Raw genomic sequence first — 24,638 nt, forward strand, 5'->3', positions numbered from 1 at the left:
GGTTTCAACTCTCAATGTGCCAAAATGTCTTGCACAATACCTTATCTTCAGAAAAATGTTTCGTACATTTATAACGGCACTTCTCACAATCCACTGGCTTGGGAACTTTGAGATTTTGTATTTTTCCTGCTACACTTTTATAGGGTTGACCTTGGATTCTTTTTTTCTTTTCAATAGTTCTCTTCCAACTTGAAGGTCTTGCAGTGCTCCATCTACTTTTTTTAAGCTCGTTTCTTTTACCATTTCAGTTCTTAACTCTTAATCTTTGTTGTTTTCTTCACTTGTTGTTGAACTGCCATCATCATTTTCTGGTTTATAGTCCTTATCTTTTAAAGAATCGTCCGAGTCTACCAAATCTGAGCTATATCCTGCTAGTTGGCAATTGCTAGGTCCAGGTACATCTGATTTTGAGCAGAGTTAAGGTTGCTTTGGTTACTAAAACACTGATCATTTAAGCCATCCACATCTAAACCAAATTCCATTGACGGGATATTGATTGGGACAGGTATATCTGCTACATTTCGACAGTCTGTGTTTGAAGATACTTTATATTTATGATAAGAACTTTATGGAGACTTTTTATAATTTTTATTTCTGGTAAAATATAACAACTGAACTTGACAATATATAACAACACACAACCATAGAAACATCGAATCAAAAACATATAAATATAATGTGGCTCAAGTTCATTTTTGTTGTTAATCTCCAACACCCCTTCTCAACAATAATGAATTTTCTGTCTTCAATCCAATCAAACTTCTTAATGTTGACAACTTTTCAGGCCCAAGTGGTTTTGTCAGAAAATCAGCCAACATCGAACTGGTCGGACAATACTGAAAATTAATTTTGTTTTTCTGCTTCAGATCTTTGATAAAATTGTATTTCGTTTCTATATGTTTTGTCCTGTCACTCATTTTGCCACTGTCAATCATTTTAAGACATGATTGATTGTCTTCGAAAATAATCGTCTCTGAGATCTCGATTTGAAAATCTTGAAAAAGTCCTGTCAAATATATGGTCTGTTGACAAGCTTCTGACAGGGAGATGAATTCGGCCTCGGTAGATGAAAGTGCCACACAAGTTTGCTTTTTACATCGCCAATCGAACATCGCTCCCATGTATTTGAATAAATATCCACTATTTGACTTTCTGTCAGTTTTATCTCCAGCCCAGTCAGCGTCGCAAAAACCGTATAAAATATTATTTCCTTCTGAAAGATTTCCCAACTTAATTTCTATATTCAGAGTTCCTTTAAGATATTTCATGATCCGTTTTACTTCTGTCCAGTCATATTTATGAGGATTACTAACATTTCTTCCAAGAATTGACGTAGCGATACATATATCTGGCCTCGTATTCACAGAAAGATACAATAGTGCTCCTATTGCGCTTCTATAAACATCTTCATTATGAAATTTTTCATCAGTGGAAAATCTATTTTTGTAGTATCCTGTATCCAAAGGAATGCTAGCTGGTTTGGCAGATTCCATATTGAAATTTTTTAATAGTTTTGAAATATATTTCTGTTGATGAATATAATAAATTCCATCACTATTTCTTCTTACTTGTATTCCAAGATAATTTTCAATGTTTCCCAAACTTGTCATTTTGAAAGTTTTTTGTATCAATTTGGCTGTTTTCTCGATAATGGTGATGTTTTCACAAGCTATTAGAATATCATCCACATATATCAGTATGTATATGAAATTATCTTCCTCTTTTTTAGTGTAGAGACATTGATCATAATCACCCCTTCTAAAACCGATATCAATGAGAACTTTGTATATTGTTGAATTCCATATTCGAGCTGATTGTTTTAATCCATATATAGTTTTATTCAATTTGCAGACCAAATGTTCTTGTTCTTCTTCAATATAGCCTTGGGGTTGTTTCAGGTATATTACTTCATTCAAATCCGCATTTAGGAAAGCCTTTTGAAATAATAATGATGAACGTGCATTTTCTTCCTCCCAGCAATGGTTAAGAGAAGACGAAATGTTGTTTGTTTGACAACTGGAGCAAAAACTTCGTCATAATCAAGACCATATTTTTGAGAAAAACCCTGAGCAACAATCCTTGCTTTATATCTGGATATATTGCCTTGATTATCGGTTTTTAATTTAAAAATCCATTTGCTTCCAATTGCCGTTTTATCTGGTGGTAATTCAGTCAATGTCCAAGTATTATTATCTTTCATGGAACGTATTTCTTCGTCCATAGCCTCGATCCATTTGTTCGCATCTCTCCTCTGTAGAGCTTCATTTCTACACTTTGGCTCGGTTTGAATGTTTTCCACTGAAAATTCTTCAGAATATTTCTTGGCTGGAACACCTTTATTTATTCTTTGTGATCTTCTCAAACCGTGAACTTCATCTTGGATTTCCGCATTACTTTCTTTCGAGGTTAAACTTTCTTCAACTTTCTGGATACCAGTCTCTTCATCAGTCATTTCTGCAGAGTATTCTTCAATATTTTCTGTTGAAAATTCGGCGTTTACATGAATATTTCCATCAGAAGTTGTAGATTTTTGACAAAATGATATTTCAACTTCACTGCTGTCATTTTGACATTCACAATCACTTCTATTTTTAGTGTTTTGAAACTCGTTCATTTGATGAAATCCGCTATGAGCTTCTTCTAAAATATGTACATCTCTGCTAATGGTGATTTTTCCAGTGGTTCTGTCAAGAAGTCTATATGCTTTGGAACCAGCTTCGTAACCAACTAATACGAATTTCTTTGCCTTTTCACTTAATTTATGGCGTTTTTCTTTAGGAATATGTGCATAAACAATACTGCCAAAGGTTTTGATGTGATTTACATTTGGTTTCTTCCCGTGCCATACTTCAAAGGGGATCCTATTGGTTGACCTTGTCAGAACCAAATTTTCAAGTAAATTTGCTGTCATGGTTGCTTCGCCCCAATAAGTATTTGGTAGATCAGCATCAATTAACATGCACCTGACCATCTCTGTTAAATATCTATTTTTCCGTTCAGCTACACCATTCTGCTGACTTGAATATGGCGCCGTGAGTTGCATTTCTATGCCTTCATTTTTCAGGAAATTCCTAACTTCTGTGTTCATATACTCGCCTCCTCTGTCAGATCTGATGATTTTTGGTTTTCTGTCGAATTTATTTTCGACCATTCTGACGTAATCTTGAAGTTTCTCTGATACTTCGGATTTCTGACTGAGAAGATAAATAATGGAATATCTACTATAATCGTCTATGAAGGTGAGTATATACTTCTTTCCTCCAGGAGTTATAGTACGCATGGGACCACAAACATCAGTATGCACCAAATCCAATACTTCAGTAGATTTTGTCAAAGATTTCTTTGGGAATGATTTTCTTGACAGTTTACCTTTAATGCAAGTTTCACATGTCAATAAACGTCCACAATTTTTGATTTTCATTCCATTCACCATGTTTTTATTTGTAATTTCTCGTATAATGGTAGAATCACGGTGGCCAAACCTTTTGTGCCATAAATGAATGAAGCCGTCATTACAGCCTTCCCATACAGTCATTGCTGAATTGTACTGATTTAGTTTATATAAATTACCAACCAGCGTTCCTTGAGCAACAACTGTATTATTTGATTTGATGAAACAATGCTGCTTATCAAATTCGACTTTGAATCCAAGAAGTGTTAATTTCTTGACCGAAAGTAAACTTGTACCGAGCTCGGGTACATAAAGGGTGTCCTTCACTGTTATTTCTGTTTTCTTATTGTCATCCAGAATACAAGTTAACTGTCCAGTTCCTACACCATAAGAACGAACTTTTCTACAGTCGGCTAATTCAACTTCACTCAGCGAATCCTTGAAATGCTTGAAAAAATCCTTATTGTTTGTCATATGACTACTTGCTCCGGAGTCTATATACCATTCATGAGCTTGAGCTTTATCACTAACGTTAAAACAAACATGAGTGTTTTCTTCAGTTTCTTCATTATCTGTAGAAACTACATTGGCTGTATTTGATTGTCTTTTCGATTTCTTATAATGAAAACAATCTTTCTTCATATGTCCCATTTTCTTACAGAAATGACATATCACATTTTTCGAGTTGCAGTGCTCGAATGCCTTTTTACCAGACCCTTTCTTGTAAACTTTTAGAGCCATTTCACTAGTTGATGTGGAATTCTCCTTCCGCCTATGATACTCCTGTACTAATTTGCCTTTTACCATTTCCAGAGTCAGATCACACTCTGCCCTTCCTTCTAATGCTGTTACCAGATTTTCATAGCTTTCTGGGAGACTGCATAAAAGTAGTGCTACTTGTAGATTCTCTGCTAGATTTTCTCCCAATGTGACTAACTGATCGATAATGCTCATCATATTAGCTATGTGCTTTTCCATGTCACCATTTTCAGGTAATGTTGTTTTACATAACCGCTTCAGCAGAAAAACTTTATTGGTGAGAGTTGGTTTTTCATATTGTTTTCTTAAATTCTCCCAAGCTTCTTTGGCTGTTTTACAATTCTTAACATGTATCACTTGTGAATCTTCGATTAGTAAACCAATTGTAGCTCTCGCTTTACCATCTTTTGCATCCCAATCACTGTTCTTTTGTTCAGGTGGGTTTTGATTGACTATTCTCCATAGTTCTTCTTTCAGTAGAAGCATTTCAACCTTGTATTTCCATATTTGATAATTTGTGCTATTCAGCCTGACTATGTTGAATTTTGTCACATCCATATCAACAACAGTTTTACTTATATATGCCAGTTTTATTGAAACGTGCCTGGGCCCATAACCTGTTTGAAGATACTTTATATTTATGATAAGAACTTTATGGAGACTTTTTATAATTTTTATTTCTGGTAAAATATAACAACTGAACTTGACAATATATAACAACACACAACCATAGAAACATCGAATCAAAAACATATAAATATAATGTGGCTCAAATTCATTTTTGTTGTTAATCTCCAACAGTCTGAAGATACGCTATTCTGTAACGAGATAATATGGCATCGTCAGCTGTACGCTCAAGCCTTGATTCTAAAGGAATAACTTGCGGTGATTGTCCTGGACGCAGGACAACATTATAACATTATAAAAACATTATAAAATAACGATTTTTTTTATAGTTTTGTTAAAAGCACGCATCATTGTCATTCTCGAAAGTACTTTGAATAATTTGAAAAGTTTAAAACGGCGAAAGTACATATTACAAGAAATATCAAATAAACTAAGTCACAATGCACTAGTTTTTCCAATACCTATATAATAAATATTAATTTTTTACCTTGAAAAGAATCATCTGCCTTCACAGGAGTTAATGTGGTGAAAGTTCTGTTATCTGATTCTGCTTGATGCACTTGTGCAGTGGAGTCTGCAAAGAGAAGATGAATAAATAAAATAGAGCAGTTTATTATTATTAATTAGAACATCTGACTTTTGGTATATATAACAACCTACTTACCCCTGACACTTCGCTGAGGTAATTTTTGTAATTGCCCTTCATTTTTTTGAGTACAAAACACAAGAACTATAGGAAAATCCTTAAGGCGCTCTAAGAGCGGTGCCTGTGCGAAAGTAGCGATTCACATTGGATTTGAATCGCTTTACATTGAATCCATTTGGAAAAACGTTCTCAGGAAGATTATTCCAGATAAACGCAGCCCTCCAAATGAAAGAGTTCTTGAACAGTGGAGTTCGAGATATACTGAGTTGAACCTCAAAACGATGAGCAGCTACATGCCGTTGCGTATTTCTGATATGTACCACTCTTGGTGGAATCAAATGTGCCAAGTCACTGGAACACTTCCCATGAAAGTATCTATAAAACAGACAAATCCCAACATTTCTTTGATGTTCCAGACTATCAAAGTTGCAAGTGATGTTCGCGTTTGATCTGAGCTTTATAAAGCATCAAGAGTTGCTGAGTTGTGTACAATTTTCTGGTTCGAAATAGGGTTCCAAGTTTTTGAGAAACAGCCTTTTCGAATTCAGCGACATGATTGTGTCAAGACATATTGGTGTTCATTTAAACTTCCAACGGACTTATCGAAGCAGGAAGCGAAATTGTCAGATCTGATTATTATATCCAGTTCGGAGACATTTATCTTTTTGAAGAAAACCGATGCCTGGGTTTTTGTGGCATTGAATTGAACCTGGTTACTTTCAACCCAATTTAAAATCCCTTCTAGATCCTCATCAAGATATGCAACCTCTTGCTACCGGTGAAGATGTGCATCCGCAGCTGATGTCCTGGAATCCAAATGAAATGACGAGACGAGTGTGCTGCCCTCAGCAAAGTAATATATTGGATACTTCTTTTTTTCCAATAAGTCGTTGATATACAATAAAAAGAGGGTTGGAGACAATATAGATCCCTGGGAAACACCAGCGTTGATGGTGAAAGTATTCGAGATATATCCACCGATGGCCACTTGCAGGGAACGTTCTTTTGGGAAGCGGGAGATTCATACACAAAAATGATCTGACAAGCCATAGCATCGAAGTTTGGCCAGCAAACCCTTATGCCACTCACGGTCAAAGGCCTTAGAAATATCAAGCGCAACAGCTTTTGACTCTCCATGTTTCTCGATTGCGTTATTCCAAATATGGATGACATACGATAGAAGATCGATCTTTGTTTCCGAAAGCCATATTGATGATCGCTCAAGATGTTAAAGCATTCCAAATACTTAAGAATATGGTGATTTACGATTTTTGATATCACTCATAGCAAAGCAACTGGTCAATAGTTATTTGGAAGATTTTTTTTGTTCTTTTTGAAAACAGACTGAACGCGAGCAATCTTCCAACAAGAAGGATAACCTGTAAGACAGGTTGAAAACTCTCATTGGCGAGTTCATTGGCGCACATTTTATGTACGATAACGGGCAATTCATCAGGACCAGACGCCTTGTTGATATTGAGCTGTTTCAGAATTCGCCTGACTAGACGTTGTCGAAAAGTAATTCCGGCGTTGTGGATCCTAGTGTGGGAATAGTGGGAGGTGCCTTTCCCAGAAAATCGACTGTGTAATGGGACGCAAATTGTTTAGCTAGTAGATTTTTTTATTAATGGCTGTCGTTGCAATTGAACCATCCGCTTGTTTGTAGTGGATTTGTGGATTTTGTTAAGTTTTTATTAACAGCTTTAGCTCAGCCAACGATTTTTTTGGTAGGAAATGAAATGCATTCATTTGCTTGTCCCTATGCTAAATCAGCCGTGATGAAGTGTAGTAGGATTATTTTGTGAGCTAGACACGCCTAGAGTGCTAGTTTCGTTTTTATCAACATAAACAATTTTGACAATCCTCTAGATATTATTTACGTTATAAAAACTTGTTCACTAAATAAAACATGGTAGATACATTTTACATATGAAGCGAGGCGATTGTAGCGCTTCCCAAATAGAATGGTTTCTTATGCTCGAACGATTTCAAGCACCCACAAAAGATTATGTGAAACAGGACGTTTGGAACCAAATCATCACTTGTGAGGAACACATGTGGGGAACAAATCGGGCTCACTTGAAAAAATCCTGAAATGAGTTCAAGGCAACTTGTCAATAATTTGAATATCACCCATATTGAGGATTCTGCATTATTATTTATTATATCGCTATCACATTCAACAGGTTTAGGCTATACTTTCTCGAAACTTACCCTTACGAGTGAATTTTTGCCAATGGTTTCTCCAAAAAAGTTACCAAAAATCCTTTGACACGGAAAATTTACTCTAGGACGATGTATTGGGCTGGAATTATTGGATATTACCTATCGTAGAGCCGATTTCTTGAAAATAATTTGCCAATTCTGTTAGAAGATGTCCCTGTTTTGATGCGAGTATGCATGTGGTTTATGCATGACGGGACCTGCTCACTTTACTGCTCTGGCATGTGAATATTTGAACCACAACTTCTATAATCCCCAGACGTTGACAGTCTTGATTATATTCTTTGAGGACCTCTTAAGGCTTTGGTGTACAGTTAACCAATTCAAACTACTGAGGAAAAATTGTGAAACCATGTAATATTTTCCTGTGAAGTAATATGGAATCCTCCAGGAGAACTGAAGTTTGCATACTTGCAACATCTTTAACATCTTGAACGAACATTTTGAGCAGTTATTTGATTTTTTGTTTCTAATGCTTTTGTTTTTGAAAATGAAAAAATATCATGCGTAGTCATTACATAAACTGAAAAATTCATAAGAAGTATGAAAATTTTGAATGAAAATTTAGATTGGTTACCACAATTGTGAAATGAGGAATAAGAGAATAATCGAATAGGGACAAGCAAATAAATGCATTTTATTTTCTATCTCAAAAACCGTTTGCCAGATAAAAAAAAGGAAGAGACCATTGTCATGAGAAGAGAGCAATAACAAAAATAACATTTTTTTGGAAAAAGAACAGTGGCGTATCATGATTGTGATAAAAAATATAACAGGGCATGTCACCAGGGATGCCACTCATGAATATTAAGGAAACCATCACCATGAATACAATGTATTTTTATGGGTACCTACTTTGCATGTATCAAAATTTTTAAAAAGAGCCAAAGCGGTTTCAGAGATATTAGGGAAGAATTTTTTTTTTTAAATTTTAACATCCTGTATCTCAGAAATGAAGCGAGGAAAAGATGGGATTCTATTAAAGAGTTATGTCCATACCCAAAATAAAAATGAAAACATTTCCTTGAAAGATTGTTGAAGTCGAACCATTACAGAAAGAAGAAATGTATCAAGAAAGGTATCAAAATCATACTGAAAATCGAAGCCAATGAAGTAAAGAGTTATAATTAAGAAGTGTTGAATTCAGGAAGAAGTTTGTGCTTCCTCAAAACGGAGTTGATGATACTAAAAGGATTGATGAATGTGCTACAAGAACGATATACCCCAGAATATCTTTATATACAACGTTTACAGCCTTTTTGCCAGTAGACAATGCAAACATGTTTTGTTTAGAGGTTACTCTTTTGAAAGAGCGACATATAAACACACTGTGAGATGGAACAACTACTATACTACGAATTGGACTTGACTTGAGACTTTCCATAAAATTCACATTGAAAAAGAAATTCAAAAGTGAATTTCTGGAGTTGAGAAATTACTGTCAATAGCAAACTAAATCACACAGGACATCATATCAATTACAAAAGCAATAATTGCCAACCTACCAAGAGAATAATCATTAAGACCCTGATTGATCGCGATTTTAATATCTGTAACACGGAGGAAAGAACTAGGCTAGGCAACAAAATTATTTCTCCAAAAACTTTGACTAGAAAAAAGAAGAGCCCTACAGGGAATAGAAGCCGTCATATCGGATGCTATCCCTTCATCACGTCGGAGGATATCGGAAGAGATGAGATAAATTGATACAACATTAGAACTTGCTTCATATCCGGGAATACCATCCGTAGCAACCTCACAAAAATCAAGCCACCAAACGCAGAAAGTATAACTCCAAGAATTGCATTAACAGAATATCATATGAATGCGGCAATTACTTTATTGTTGAAAACGATGAAAGTCCGTATTGGCAAGCAAAAAAAACACTCAGGTGAAACCAGTAGAACGGGAATGGTGGATTATTAACAAATGTTTAGACTTGGACAGAAAACGGCAAAAGCCCCACAAGGAAGAGAAAAACTAGTATTGAAGTACAGTATTGAAATCTGTTGGAGTAGATCACTCGTAACAAGATGACAAAAACCAAGCCACCAAAAGTAGATAACAATTACAAAAATTGTATTTACGTGGCTGTAAAAGCATACACTTTATAATTCTTATGGAAGTTGGAAATGAGACTACGTGGCAAAACGTGAATGGCGATTTTGAAAACAAAAAAACCCTGATGGTAATTAGGATAGGTACATTTTCATGAATGACGACCTATGTTTCGCCATATTTTGTTGTTATAGGGTTTCTGTTTCATTAATCTCGCCACATTAATAATGAAATAAAACTAAGAAATTATAATAATGATTGGACAGCTGGTTAACGGAAAATCAGAAAACAGATTAATTTTTGAATTTTATTTATTGAATTAGGATTCCCAATAAACAGGTTAGCTAACTTAAAATATAATATAATCAACAATTTATATAAATAATACAACTTCATATACATACATAATTTGAACTGAACAAAAAGGAATTTTTCAATTTCCATCATAAATATATTTTAACAGTTCGCTCTTGAAAATCTTTAATGATAGAGTAGATTTAATTGAATCGGGTAAATCATTGAATTGGACAAAACCTGTAAAAAATAAACTGCTCATACTATTTCTTGTATTTGTTCTATTTTTATGAATGTAACTGTTGTGCCTAGTAGAATGGTGATGAATGTCCTTATTGAAAGTTATTAATGATAGCAAGTATGGTGGGGTCATTTTATTTAATATTTTATAAATGAAAACCATGGAACAGTAGAATAATCTTTTGGATACTGATAGCATGGTAGAAATTGGTGTATACCTATTACATTTTAAAATTATTCTCATTCTCGATTTTGTAGTTTTTGTATTTGTTGCACTTTGTTCAAATTAAAAGAGAATAAAATAGATGCACATTAGTCAAAATGGGGTTGGATTATTGATTTATATACCATGGTTTTTGTATCTGTTGATGAGTTATTGGCGATTTTCGAGAAGAAATATAATTTTTTTGCAATCTTTTTTTCAATATATTTGAAATATTCCTATACGTTCATCTTCAATTTTTATATTTATGTTGTTTGTATTTATTTGATTATATTCGAATTTAGTAGTAATTATCATTGTTTTTGTTTTTTTAACATTAACTTTCATTTTATTGGTTTTCAGATATTCTTCTACTTTCTTTAGAACTTTATTCATTCTGCCAACAGTTTCTTCTAAATTTACTCCAGTACAGGCCAATAAGGTATCATCTGCAAATAAGTTGATGAACTCACAGTCTGTAAATAATTGAATATCATTCAGATACAGAATGAATAATAGGGGACCAAGCACACTACCTTGTGGCACTTCTGTGTGATTTGTTATATATGATGAGAAATAATCGTTCACACGTACTCTCTGTTTTCTATTTGATAAATAATTACTTATCCATTCATAAACCATCCCCTCAAGCCCATATCTTCTCAGCTTCTGAAGCAAAATATTTCTATCAATCGTTTCAAAGGCCTTTTTGAAATCTAAAAAGACAGCTACGACATATTTACCTTTATCTGATTCATTGGTACATTTAGTTAATGATAACTGTAGTGCTGTTTCACAAGAATGGAAGGAATGATGGAACATTTTTGAGTAATCACCAATTCATTTAATATTAATTGGAATTCAAACTGCTGACAAAATTTTAATTCAGACATTATGGATTGTACGCAAGAATTTATTCTTCGACATTTTTTTCTTGCTTCCAATTTTACATAGTGTTATCAATATTTTTTCTGAAATTGGTCTTGTGACGAACTAAAGTTAAGTTTATGTGAATATAACGACAATCTTAACCGATATGAAGTAAGTAAGGTGGGAATAAATCGAGTAAAAACAATCTCGATCGGAACATCGACAAAAAATTAGCAGATAATTTGTTCAACTGTAACACTCAGCTCGTGATTGCCATCAATATCTTCATTTATCTATTGGAAATTGCCCAAAGTGAAACTTGATATAATAGCTATAAAATGATAAAAGGGTACAGTATTTCATAGAGTAACACATTCATCTCGAACACAATCATTATTATTTGGTATGACGTGTGCATTGAGCAGTGCGTTATCATGAATAAACCAATCCAACAACCGCTTTCTCATTCATCCTACAAGTTATATTTATTGAAGCTATTTTCTCGAATCGCACTCGAATAATAATACTTCAGCAGGGTGAAAGGAGGGTGTGAAATGAGCCATTCTGACCTTCCACTGTTGGAAAGGAGTTACTGAACTTTGATTGCTCGGCACTCACATGTTCTCTACTCGGGTATTAGAGTGTGATAAGTTGAAGAGAATTCGACTTTTTTCGTAGAGTTCGAAATTGAGTTTTGCTTTCTGTTACAACATGAACGTTACGTTGGAGTTATACTGTGTGACCAAACTTGTAACTGAGATTACTGGTATACATTTATAATTTGTACTCACACTCGTTTATTACAGTCGTAAATAAATGCTCTTTGTTGAGATACATTTATTCAACCAACGATATGGTGGGACTACGATGTCTGTAGGTTTGTTTCTAGTATATCTTGTCTTTTTGATAATTTGATACCATCGAATGCGACTTGCTTGGCTTTTTCCATAGAAAAAAAAATAAAAAAAATTAAATTTTTTTCTGTTGGCAGTTTGACGGCCATGGAAGAGGGGTTAGTCGTGATATTCTTCAGTTTACTTCGAGAGCGCGTTGCAGCAAAAGCTATACAACATCGACTACATTGGTCATTAGCCTCGTGTCCTGAGTATGCAATGTTAATAACTCCCCGAGCCACCTAGGGGTCATCATAGCTATTCGCAGTCCGTCAGCCATGTAACATTGCAGAATCATCCCAGCTTCAACTAGATACATTCTCTCGAGAAAAATATCTGGTCGAGGTTAGGATCGAACTCACGACCTTCTGGTGGTGAGTCAGGCGCACTACCACTGCACCAATTCACCGCTAAAACAATTGTTATGAATGTTTATAATTATTTAAGAATATAATATTCGCCCGAAATAAAAAGTAAGGAGGAAGTAGGAACTCAAGAAAAACAACAGCTTTTTGGAGCCGAAAGTATCCACTGTCAGAAAGTGCTTGGTTATCGACGAAGAAATCAAGAATTCTATTAGGAAAACAGTACACTCTTTTTACATGAAAAACGAAATACCCACATTGAACAAACTTTTGTCAGTTATTCCTGAAGGCAGTTTTTTCCTGATATAAGAAGAACTAGATTATGGAAGATTTTACAAGAGATGAACTTCACTTTTGGAAAACAAGACAGAAAAAGCCTGTTAATAAAAAAATTAGAGATTGTAGAGTGGATGAGAAACTATTTGAGAGAAATGAAGAAAACCAGAACACTGGGTAGATCAATTTTTTTCGTGGATGAAACATGGGCCAGTGAGGGTCATACCGTCTCGAAGGCTTGGCAAGACCATAACCAATAAATATATTGTTCCAGAGCAGCATGGTTTTATGGCTAACAAATCAATTAGATCTAATCTATTTCTGTTCAGTAATTTTGTCTCTGAATGTTTTGGAAACAAGTCTCAATTGGATATAGTGTATACTGATTTCAGGAAAGCATTTGATCAGGTGAATCACGATGTATTACTGTATAAATTGCGAAAGTATGGAGTAATAGGAGGGACATTGCAGTTATTATCAAATTACCTACAAAATAGATTCTTCATGGCACAATCAAAATATATCGTCAAAGTTTCCTATAACTTCCGGAGTCCCACAAGGCTCTAATTTGGGGCCTCTATTGTTTTCATTGTTTATTAATGATCTATCTTCAGTGCTGAATTATTCATCCGGTTTGCTTTTCGCAGACGATTTTAGAGTTTTTAAAAATGTAAAAACGGTGAGGGACTGTATACTCCTACAGAAAGATGTAAACAATATAGTGAAATGGAGTAACGACAACAAACTTTCATTCAACATAAATAAATGCCATGTCTTAACTATACATAGGATCAAGCACCCAGTTATTTTTGATTACACAATGGACAATGAAGCATTGGAGCGTGTAGAGGAAGTTAAAGATTTGGGGGTAACCTATAATAACACATTTTCATTTGCCAACCATATCTACAATGTCATCAAATCTGCTAATCGAATGTTAGGATATATAATTAGAGAAAGTAGACATTTCAACAGTATTAAAACTATTAAATTACTTCATTATACCTTAGTTCGGCCCAAACTTGAGTATGCATCCGAAGTTTGGTCAAACGAGAATGCAACGCTATTAGGTGATATAGAAAAAGTGCAAAATAAATTGCTGAGATATCTGTATTTCAAAAAATATCATAAATGGCCGGATTATAGAACGGTGCGAACATCAACACTTAGAGCAGAATTTAAAATATTATCTCTACAGCAAAGACGTTGTTTGAATATTATGATATTTTTGTATAAAATCTTAAACAATAGAATAAATTGTCCGGAAATTCTATCGTTGATACCTTTTAATGTACCGCTGCGACGCACACGTTCATCATTTGAATTTAACTATCCTGTAAATTTATATGGATCTAGATCTTCTCTTGTATACATGCTCCGATTGGCTAATCAAACAGGTGTTTTAATATCATTGGACTGGACTTTATCGCAAAACAGTTTTCGCCAATTGATATTAAATTATTTGGTTAGTATTTCTGAATAACGTCTCCCTGTCATTCTGGTATATTGGCAGTTAAGGTTGTGTAAACATTATGTTGCTATTTTTAGTATTAATTTTATTGTATATGTATTAGTATTGAACTAAAATTTTTGTTTTTTTTTGTTATATCCATGTAATTAGGCTAATCAGCCTGTTTGGATGAAGAAATAAATAAATAAATAAATCAAACGTGGATGACAAGCCTTCATGGAAGGTTGGTCCACTGGTTTGAAAATTCCAGTCTGATCATCACTCATATAGGCTCACATAGGCAGCAGTGAGAGATTCGTGAAAGATGGATTGATGCTGTTTGAATCGAAGAAAAATGGGGATTATTACCAAGAAATAGATGCCACAGTACTCGAAGAATGGTTAAAAAACATACTTGTGAAACTTCCGCAGGGATCCGTTGTAGTAATAGATAACGCAAGTTATCACAGTAGACGTATCGAGAAGCTACCGACATCGTGTTGGAGGAAGGCAGATATTACTGAGTGGTTACAAATGAAAGCTATTTCTTTCAAATCAACCATGTTGAAACCGAGGCTCCTCAACTTGACTAAAAGTCAAAATTCGTCAGGTATGTCACTGATGAAATGGCGAAGACTAAATAAATGTCGGTTTTTCGGTTGCCGCCTTATCACTGTGAATTGAATCCCATATAGTTGGTTAGGGCTCAAGTTAAAGGATTCATCGAAAAGAATAATAAGACTTTCAAACTGTGTGAAGTAAAGAAATGCCTATACAGTGCTCTGGAAATAGTCGACCAAGAAGCTTGGGAAAAATGTGTCTACAAAACAATCAGAATCGAAGCAGAGATGTGGGATCTGGATGATCGCATAGACTCAGTTTCAGAAAAAATAATTCCAGTTGTCAATCCTAATGAAACTGATTCATCCAGTGACAAATCACTCAACGAATCCCTGTAGACTTTTTTCTGGTTACAAATTAACGCAATATTTTATTCGATGTAAGTATTCCCATTGAATCTATATTGCGAAATTTGAAAGTTCACTAAGTTACATATCAATAAACTCAGTGTTCAAGAAAGAGTATTGTTTCCCATGGTGTGAAGGCTTTCATGGTCATATCTAACAGATTATTAACCATTTTCGGGTTTATCCATGAACGAAAAAATGGACACAGCAAACCATTGTGTACGATACACATTGTGTTAAAGTCGCTTAATTCGATGTCGCGCGGTTTACGGGGAAAGAGGAGATTTGCGATAGACGGTGACTACCCCTCAACCGACAGTGGCGCACACAATATAATCAATTGCGCGATGATGAAAACATAATATGTGAAATTTGATATATTTATGGAAATTGATGGAGATAGTTGCAATATATTCATTACATATATGGTTAATAATAAGTTTATATAAAATCCAAATATCAATTTCAGAAAATATTCATTGTATTCGAAGAAAATACTAAGACTGAAACGTTTCTGTGAGGAAACTGCCGGGCTTGACTCTTATTTCAGGAAAATTTTTTTCTATTATTGTACATATAAAATATCAACATTTGGCATTGTGAAATAAAAACATTAGAAGAGTAATGTGATGGTTACATGAACAAAAAAATTAGGCTTCAGATGCTTGTTTCAGAAAGAAATGTTTTTTATTACTTTTTTGAAAGATACTTTCATGTCCACTAAATTTTTGAGTCGATTATGAAAAAAAAAGGATTATTTTGAAGCAGTGGAAGTTGACAAAAAATATCGCACTTTTAGTACAAGAGAGTTTTATTGAACAATAGAACAACGTTTCCATTCGAGTATTTTGATAAGATTTTAGTTTTTTTTTATTTCGGGAAAGCAAAATTACAAATCATCATAAAATTGCACTTTTCCAAACAACTGTGACTCTACTTGCTTGAAGGCATAATGGCTTTACTGATTACATCTTGATGAAATTCATTTTGAAAAAAAATCGGAAATGCATCATTCCATAAAAAATGAACATATGTACTACAAGGATGGTTTGGGAGAGAAACATAAATTTTTTATATGGCCAATTCAACAACATGCATGGCGAGTTATTTTTTTTCAACAATCCCAGTATAATTCACTATATGAATTGCTTCTATCTGTGCTGAATTCCTAAAATTACTACTTCTGCTACTGAAACCGGTATTAGGTGAATTTATACACCGTATCTATTCTTCTGTATTTTTAAATTTCACACTTACAGTTGAGTAATAGGAGAAGCATAGTATTTGGCTCCCGAACAATAAATACATTTCTCATTCCTTGATTTATGTAAGTACTATGATTTTATTGTTTACAAAAAAAACATGTTTTGTTAAAATGCTCTCCACTTTGATTATGTATCTATTTTACTGGATATCTCATAATGGATCCTGATTTTGAAATGTTATTCAAAATTAGTTTCAACAACTTTAATGAATGACCACCTATAGGTAAGGTCTTCATCATATAAATTATTGTTTATAAAAATTCAATACCCACTGTCACGCCAATGAGCAACAAACTTTGTTGTGTTGATACTCACTTATGAATGTTCGAATTTTGGTTGAAACAATTGGATTGTTTATAAACCTAACAGTAAGTCACCATTATTACTCTTTATTATTCTTTCAAATTAAACTAGAAAATCACTATTTCGATAAATATTAAACACGAACAACAATATAGTAATGTAGGCTTTCACGGTTGGCGCCAATGTAGATTGAAAAGAAGAACTTCAGAACTTCCTAAATCATATGAATAGGTTTCATCCAAAAATCCAGTTCACCATGGAATTAGAAGAAAACCTCTAAATCCCGTTTCTTGATGTTTTAGTCATCAAGAAAGGTAATCAACTGGGGCATAATTTGTACAGGAAGAAAACATACACAGATCGATACCTTCATAATGGATCCAACAATCATCCAAAACAGAAAAGAACCATCATCAACACCCTAGTGAACAGAGCTTTGAGAATATGTGAAGACAGGAAGGTCGACGACAAAATAAAACACCTAACAACTGTGTTACAAGCGAACGGCTACGACAGAAAAGACATAATCTGCGCTACGCGTCCAAATAAGAAGAAGAGAAACACCAGTAAAGATAAACCCCAAGGCATTGTCTATCTACCGTACATAGAAGGTGTTACCAACCGAATTGGGAAAATTCCAAAGAAGGACAAAATTAACCCCTTCTTCAAACCAACTAATAGAAATAATCGAAGTGTCTGAGATCAGCAAAAGACCACAGACAGACCAAGAAGCCTTCAGTCGCTGAACATGCACTGTCCGACGGGGAACACGAGATCCTATTCGAAAATACAGAGAGGCTAGCAACGTCGAACCATTATTTCAACAAGAATGTAGGTATATAGAAGCCATAGAAATACATAAACACCGAAAGAACTTCAACAGAAAGGAAAAGAGAATATATCTACCAAAGATTTGGCACACATCATTGAAAAGCGCCAAAACGAAGCCGAGTCAACCAAATCGCGCGCGAAGTACGCGCGAACCAGCCGTTACAGAAATGCGCGAAAAATCAGTACTATAAATGACACGGTAGAAATGAGAGCTTCAGTTTCAGTAGACACATCAAGAAGAGTACTTCGACCTCTTCACTGAAGATGACTGCCGCAGTTGCAGTCGAAATGTTTGGAAATGATAACGGAAGATCACGGCAAAACCCGGAAATCAACCAAAACACGAACAATAATGGCAACATCAACTGGTGAAATTTGTAAACAGTAGAAAACGATCACACAGGTATTCCTTCAACACCGTTGTTAAAGCACATTGCACTAGTTTAGATTCTGGAATGTTTGATACTGATTTTTATTCAATGAAAAAGGTCGTCATTTTAAGTTATTGAATGGAACTCGTTGGCGATAAAGTTTGGTCCAATGCTGGTGGATATTGAAGAATTACTACGGGTTCTATATCATAACGCCCACCTCGATAGCATGACCTTAGATCGTAGATTGTTCTCGATTCAAATGAGGTGAATTACTGCGTCCATTTCATTTTTACGTTCGTGGGTTCATCAGCTGTGGCCTGACGTTACGTCTGCTACTGCGGCAACTATTACCAAACGCGATTCGGCAACGGTCCAAGTGATATTGACGCGTTTGAATTTATAATGGGTCTGGATGTCAGACGCTCCTTGTTTCCGTTCCTGTTTGGTTCGATTTTTATTTTATTCGGATAATCTGTGTGTTCTAAAGTGAGGGTTAGTGGTGCACCTGGGGCGTTAAACACGTTCAAACCTCAGATATCTCCAAGATAGAATGAAATGAAACGAATTCACCGGGAATACGTGCCGGGAGTCGCACGTTAAAAAATAAGATTTCGTTAATCCTTAGCTCGCACAAGTTCAGACTTTTGAGGGTTGTCATTCGTAGGGAGGCGACAACTGGTTAACGGGAGAAACATATTTCCACAGGTTTTGTTTTGTTTTGTAAATAATATGAATAAAAATGTCCACCTATTGAGAAGTTGTGCATTTGATATTGAAAAAAAAGGATGATTGCAATAAGTTGAATTATTTACAAAATATTTGTTCATTCAAATAGTTTAATTTTTTTTTAATCATACATTGTTTCAAGTTTGTCTATTTGAATAATTTGTGCAGTAGGTATTAAAGTAACTGTTTTTCCTGCACTGTGAGCATAATCCACTTTTCCGACATCCGCATTCAGCTCCACATACCTTTTTGTAATTGCAAAACAGCCTTTTTGAGTGAACTATCTGGGACAGGTAATTGGTTCATAGTTATTAAGTATAGAAGGGTATTACTGGAATAGTTCCATCCCCAATTTTTGATAATTAAATCATTCCCTCGCCATATCTGGATTTTAAGGTAAATCCGTCTTAGGTGTCGTGAGTTAATTTTATTCTTGACATATTCATTAGTCGACTTTAGGTAAATATTATTTAACAAAAATGTATCTTGAACAGCCTTTCGGCTGATTTCATATTGTTCTTTCTATATCCACCATAATAACGAAGAAACTAGGACACAAAAAATAATTTTAGGTAAACTCTGTAGTGTAGAGTATAAAAAATAAAATCTCGTTATTTACTTGTAAATTCTTTCATTCTTGTATATAGAGATTCGAGGTCAAAATCATTAAGCGCTCCACTAATCCATGTTTTATTGATATTTAAGCTCTCGTCATTGCGGTTAAAATTATTTTTATGTTTATGATTTTCAGTAGCGTCCTCTGCGAATCACGGATAATACCCTTGTTTTATCTAAGGCCCGTGTTCTGTTCGTTCGAAGATGTTACGAATAGGTACCTTGTGAGAGAATGTGTTCCGCAACAGCCGATCTGTCTGTTTGGTGATAGCGACAACTTCTTTTATGTTGTGACAAGCGCTTTCTGATGCTTCTTTACATGGTTCCCATTCAGAAATAGCCATAACTACAAGGCATTCTGATTACTCCTGGTATATTTGATGGATTCTTGGGGTCTTCAGCTGACCTGAAACTGTTTTCTGTTGTTTTATAATAGTGGGCTTGAAAATGACTCCATATTTTCCAAGGATCCTTCCAATACGTTTGTCGCATAGCTTATGGCAGGTAGAAAAGTTAACTAACTTAGTTGGTGAAACATGCGTCAAGAAAAGTGTCCTAAATCTGAATTGTTGGAAGTGTTTAATTGGGATCACTTCTCATCAGAGGTTATAATTTCACTATCCGAAAGACTGGCGATATTGCAATAGATCCACATTTCGATGTAGTATGTCGTTGAAATTCCCATTAGAAAATGTTTGGAAAATGAAATATTCAAAAATTAAAATTACACGGTGGGATAAGGTTCACATTTCAGCATTCAACTGAAAGGTTTGTTTTTGTTAAAAATCCTGTCAGTTACAATATATCTGTTTTTCATATACTCTGAAGAAAATAGGCTTACTGGCAGAATTTTTTACCAAAAATCTCATTTTCATGGTAGTACTTTAGAAATGAAAGTAAAATATTGTTGTAATTTTTTTATGCTTGGGAGAAAATTCAGTTGACTGCACTGCCCCATTTTTTAGCTATATCTGACAAATAAGTCCCCCGGTCCGAAACTCATACAGACTAGTAGTAGCTGTCTCCCAAAAATAACGCTGGCTTTTGAAATAATTTTTAGGCAAAAAAACAAAGATATACTTTTTTCTTGTTTGATAAACTTTCTTATAGTTGAGATATAACGAAGTTATAGTTTTGATAAAAATTCTGAGATGTTTTGAAAATGTATTCCATACTCGAAAAAATTATGAGCCATCACGGGATGCCTGACAGATGTGAATCATCGAAATTATTTTGTACAGGTAATATGCATAAAAGGACAGATTAGGACAGGAAGTAATATGGCATAATGTAAAAATAAAATAGTAAGAATTTTTTCCAGAAATCATAAAAAAATGATATATTGTGATTGTTAGCTGTGTGAGTTTTCGAATTTTTGAGTTGTCATAACTTTGTTAATAATGAATATTTTTTCATGAAATTTTGGTCACACCTGTTTAGAGGCACTCTGAATCCAGAGGCGTAGTGATTTTTTCAATAAAAAAATCGCTAATAAAAAATCCCGATTTTCGTCTAAGAATACTACGATATTTTATCGTAGTATGCCCTGAAACTTTAATGAACATTTCAAATTCTGTCCCAAGGTAGACCTTTTAGTACTTGCCATTTCAAAAAAAATTATCAAAATCGGTTCACAACTTCAAATTTGGGGGGTGTTTCCATTAAAAATGGTTCACACTGTATATTTGTGGTTCCACACATTTGTGGTTCCACTCAGAACACCCAGAATTCCCAGGTCTTCTGACTGGAACCACAAATGTGCGGTTGGCTCCGTACGTATGTGTTGCTTTCTATTTTCGGCAAACAAGTGTTGCCCATCTTTGCACTTGGCTGCACCGCGCTGATGAGGCCAATAGCCAGAAACACGTGTCCGCGGTTTGCCTACTATTTTGGAGAGTTGTGTCCATGAATTTTCATTTTTGATTTATACCATACACACTCAATAACATCTATATCTTTATATATATATATATATATATATATATATATATATATATATATATATATATATATATATATATATATATATATATAACAGAATAATTAGTGACTGGATTAACTATAAATCGGTTTAATTCGTGAGGTTGCAGTCAATAGCTGGGCTGTTACACAAAGAAAACTCTTTGTTATATGTCAAGCTTTCGGTATATTTCACACCTTCGTCAGGACAACTACAATAATAAGATTATATATCAGTTTCTAATTTGGTACTGAAGAGCCTTGGGGCAAGTGTCTTAAGGCGAAACATCGGTGTATACCAGTGAGGGTGACAGTGTTCTATGTGAGTACAATTTATTACCATTCATTCAAAGTAGAACTCATGTGAATGATATCTGATTCTTATTCCACAACACATGTTTGAAATACAAACTGAGTAGAGAAAAGTATCTTCTGTATAATTCAGTGTTCATATAGAAGTATTTGTTTCGAAAGAATTATTTTCTTTCGTGTAATTCAATGTTTATATGAAAGTAGCTGTTTCAGGAGGACTTTCTTTCAGTTTGTGTCTGAAAGTTACTTCTTTGCACGATCTACACATTCATGTATAGAGTTTCAAATTGATTACTTCCTTCCTTTCTTTGGAAGATTCTCTCATCCCTTTTTTTTGTATCAGATGGAGCAGTAGAAAGCCAAAAACTTTCTTTCCCAAAAAATTAATCACTCCTAAAAATATAACCCCTTCAATTCAAATAAGATTCCTCTTGGCTGGGATTAAATGAAATAGGTGAATGAATGTCATTACGATGTCATCGATGACATAAGCAGATCAAGCTTATTCCGTGACATTCAAAATCGTAATTCATGAATGAAGTGTGTGTATTTTCTATAATGTTATCCAATTTGGTACTGAAAAGCCTTGGGGCAAGTGTCTTAAGGCGAAACATCGGTGTATACCAGTGAGGGTGACAGTGTTCTATGTGAGTACAATTTATTACCATTCATTCAAAGTAGAACTCATGTGAATGATATCTGATTCTTATTCCACAACAAATGTTTGAAATACAAACTGAGTAGAGAAAATTATCTTCTGTATAATTCAGTGTTCATATAGAAGTATTTGTTTCGAAAGAATTTTTTTCTTTCGTGTAATTCAATGTTTATATAAAAGTAGCTGTTTCAGGAGGACTTTCTTTCAGTTTGTGTCTGAAAGTTACTTCTTTGCATGATCTACACATTCATGTATAGAGTTTCAAATTGATTACTTCCTTCCTTTCTTTGGAAGATTCACTCATCCCTTTTTTTGTATCAGATGAAATATGATAAAGAAAATAAAAGATCTAGTAATTCGAGTATCATTCAGAATTTTCCCACTTGACATTGTCAGCCAAAATTTCTATCAACTGTCATTTATTAATGTTTTTCTATCTGTTTTTGAACCATTTTATATTTTATTCTCACGTTAGTAAGTTCTCCATATTTATATATTTTTTACAAGATATATAATAAATATACCGAAAGCTTGACATATAACAAAGAGTTTTCTTTGTAACAGCCCAGCTATTGACTGCAACCTCACGAATTAAACCGATACATATATATATACATATATATATATATATATATATATATATATATATATATATATATATATAAAACTTGGGAATTTTCCTTGGGTGATTAGCAGAACGGAAGTGTACTCTTATAACACAAGTTGTCCCAATATTTCGATAAAATTTATTATCATCTTCAGGGAAAAGCTACAAATTTTGTATGATGGTAATACACTATAAAAAATGTATTAATATGAAAGGTCACACTTACTGTTAGTGAGGTTGGCCGTGTCGAAAAGAATGTTACATTTAAACAATTGAAACATGTCAATACAATAAACAAGTCACTAATTGAAAGAGGTTGACTCCTCACAGGATACAAAGAAGAATATTACATTACAATTTTACTAAAAATCGTTAATTGTTTCAAAATTATGGATTATCGGTAAAATCCATGAGGTTGAAGAACAAAGACAGAGACACAAAACAATTGACACTGTCAGCTGTCATGTAATTCAGTTTGAAAAGCTGTGTTTGTAGATGATAAGCCATGGAACAAAAGAAGTAAGTAACTCAAGGAGAAAATTCAAAAATCAAATATGTTAATTGATTGAACAACATCCTCATTAGTCTTTAGGAGAAAACAAGTGAAGAGGTGTTGTTAAATGAAAGTAAAACCCTGCCTAAGGGAGGTTGGTACTTTTTGTTGAATGAAAATGATTGAAACTTATGAAAATTATATTAATGAAAAACTAGAATTATTGTTGGTTTGGAATTCATGTAGATTTTTGTCAATGTCTAATAAAAAGGCATAGATTTCACTGAGGTGATCAATGTCTGATCTTTTGTTGAGGCAATTATTAGATTGTAAATAACATTTCCAAAAACAATCTTTTAGATGTGTTTCTTTCAGTTGATAAAATTTTTGTTGAATTATAGTTCATTTTATGACCAAGAAGGTCATAAAATGGATATGGCCGGTTAACGGAAAAACACATTCCACCCAGTTTTTTCAATTAACCTGAATTATTTACTGACGTGACCATTAATTCAATAAAAAAAAAACACTTCATTGAGAGTTTTTGGGATAGTTACTCCTTTTGCAGCTCAATTGGCTAGGTATATCATTCAAATCACTTGACAAAGCTACTGTGCTAGCGAAACATGTGATATATTTTTCAAATAAAGTTTGTGAAGACCAAATCGTGATGTATAGTTTTTGAAAGTATATCATTCAGTTATTTTTCTGATAAAAAATAAATGAAGAATTTGTTATTAAATTCCCACTGATAGGAAAAGGCCGCTTCACTGACTTGTGTACTGAGAATTTTGTTTTCATTTCAATCCATGAGATTCAGAACAACTTGAAATATTACAAAGCTCGCATTTGAGTTGAGTTTAACAATGACGTTGGAGGTACCGAAGAATTCGTCTCAATTGTAGCGAAATCATCAAAGTATGTGATTGAATTTCTGAGAAAAAAAATTCAAGACACAAAATTATCACAGTGCCTAATTCATTTCAAAGATCAATTCGTCAAAGTTATACAAAACTCGATCCCTTCCTACAGAAAATCCGCAGTACCTATATTATTCAACTAGGCAAACTCTTCCGGCGTAAGGACAGCGGTTTATATTTATATCGCACGCATTTCTCCCACTATTATCATATTATCTACCTTCTTTTTTTAATTATATCGCGATCAATTGATAAGAATCATGAAATATGTATTTCCGTTTCCTGAAGATCAGAAATGTGTTTGAAAGACATT

General features: G+C 34.0%; 1 protein-coding gene across 1 annotated transcript; it reads right to left on the minus strand.

Moving 5' to 3' along the window:
• Window positions 1–258: 258 nt before the first annotated feature.
• LOC141481883 (uncharacterized) lies at window positions 259–1,493 on the minus strand. The gene is made up of 2 exons (XM_074174224.1): window positions 1,097–1,493; window positions 259–401 (listed from the first exon to the last, which is right to left on the minus strand). Exons 1-2 carry the CDS (start codon window positions 1,491–1,493, stop codon window positions 259–261), a joined length of 540 nt encoding a protein of 179 aa, XP_074030325.1.
• Window positions 1,494–24,638: the final 23,145 nt, after the last annotated feature.

This window comes from Leptinotarsa decemlineata, unplaced genomic scaffold (genome assembly GCF_025532065.1).
Source record: "Leptinotarsa decemlineata unplaced genomic scaffold, Ldec_3_MD MMD2_tig00000505_RagTag_RagTag, whole genome shotgun sequence".
NCBI classification, from domain to species: Eukaryota; Metazoa; Arthropoda; class Insecta; order Coleoptera; family Chrysomelidae; genus Leptinotarsa; species Leptinotarsa decemlineata.

Bases quoted from the DNA above. Each gene is read 5' to 3' on its own strand.
- LOC141481883 (XM_074174224.1), bottom strand. From the start codon at position 1,493: ATGGAATCTGCCAAACCAGCTAGCATTCCTTTGGATACAGGATACTAC. The intron at 402-1,096 runs GTAAAAAGCAAA...GCTCAAAATCAG, and splicing joins AGCGATGTTCGATTGGCGAT to ATGTACCTGGACCTAGCAAT.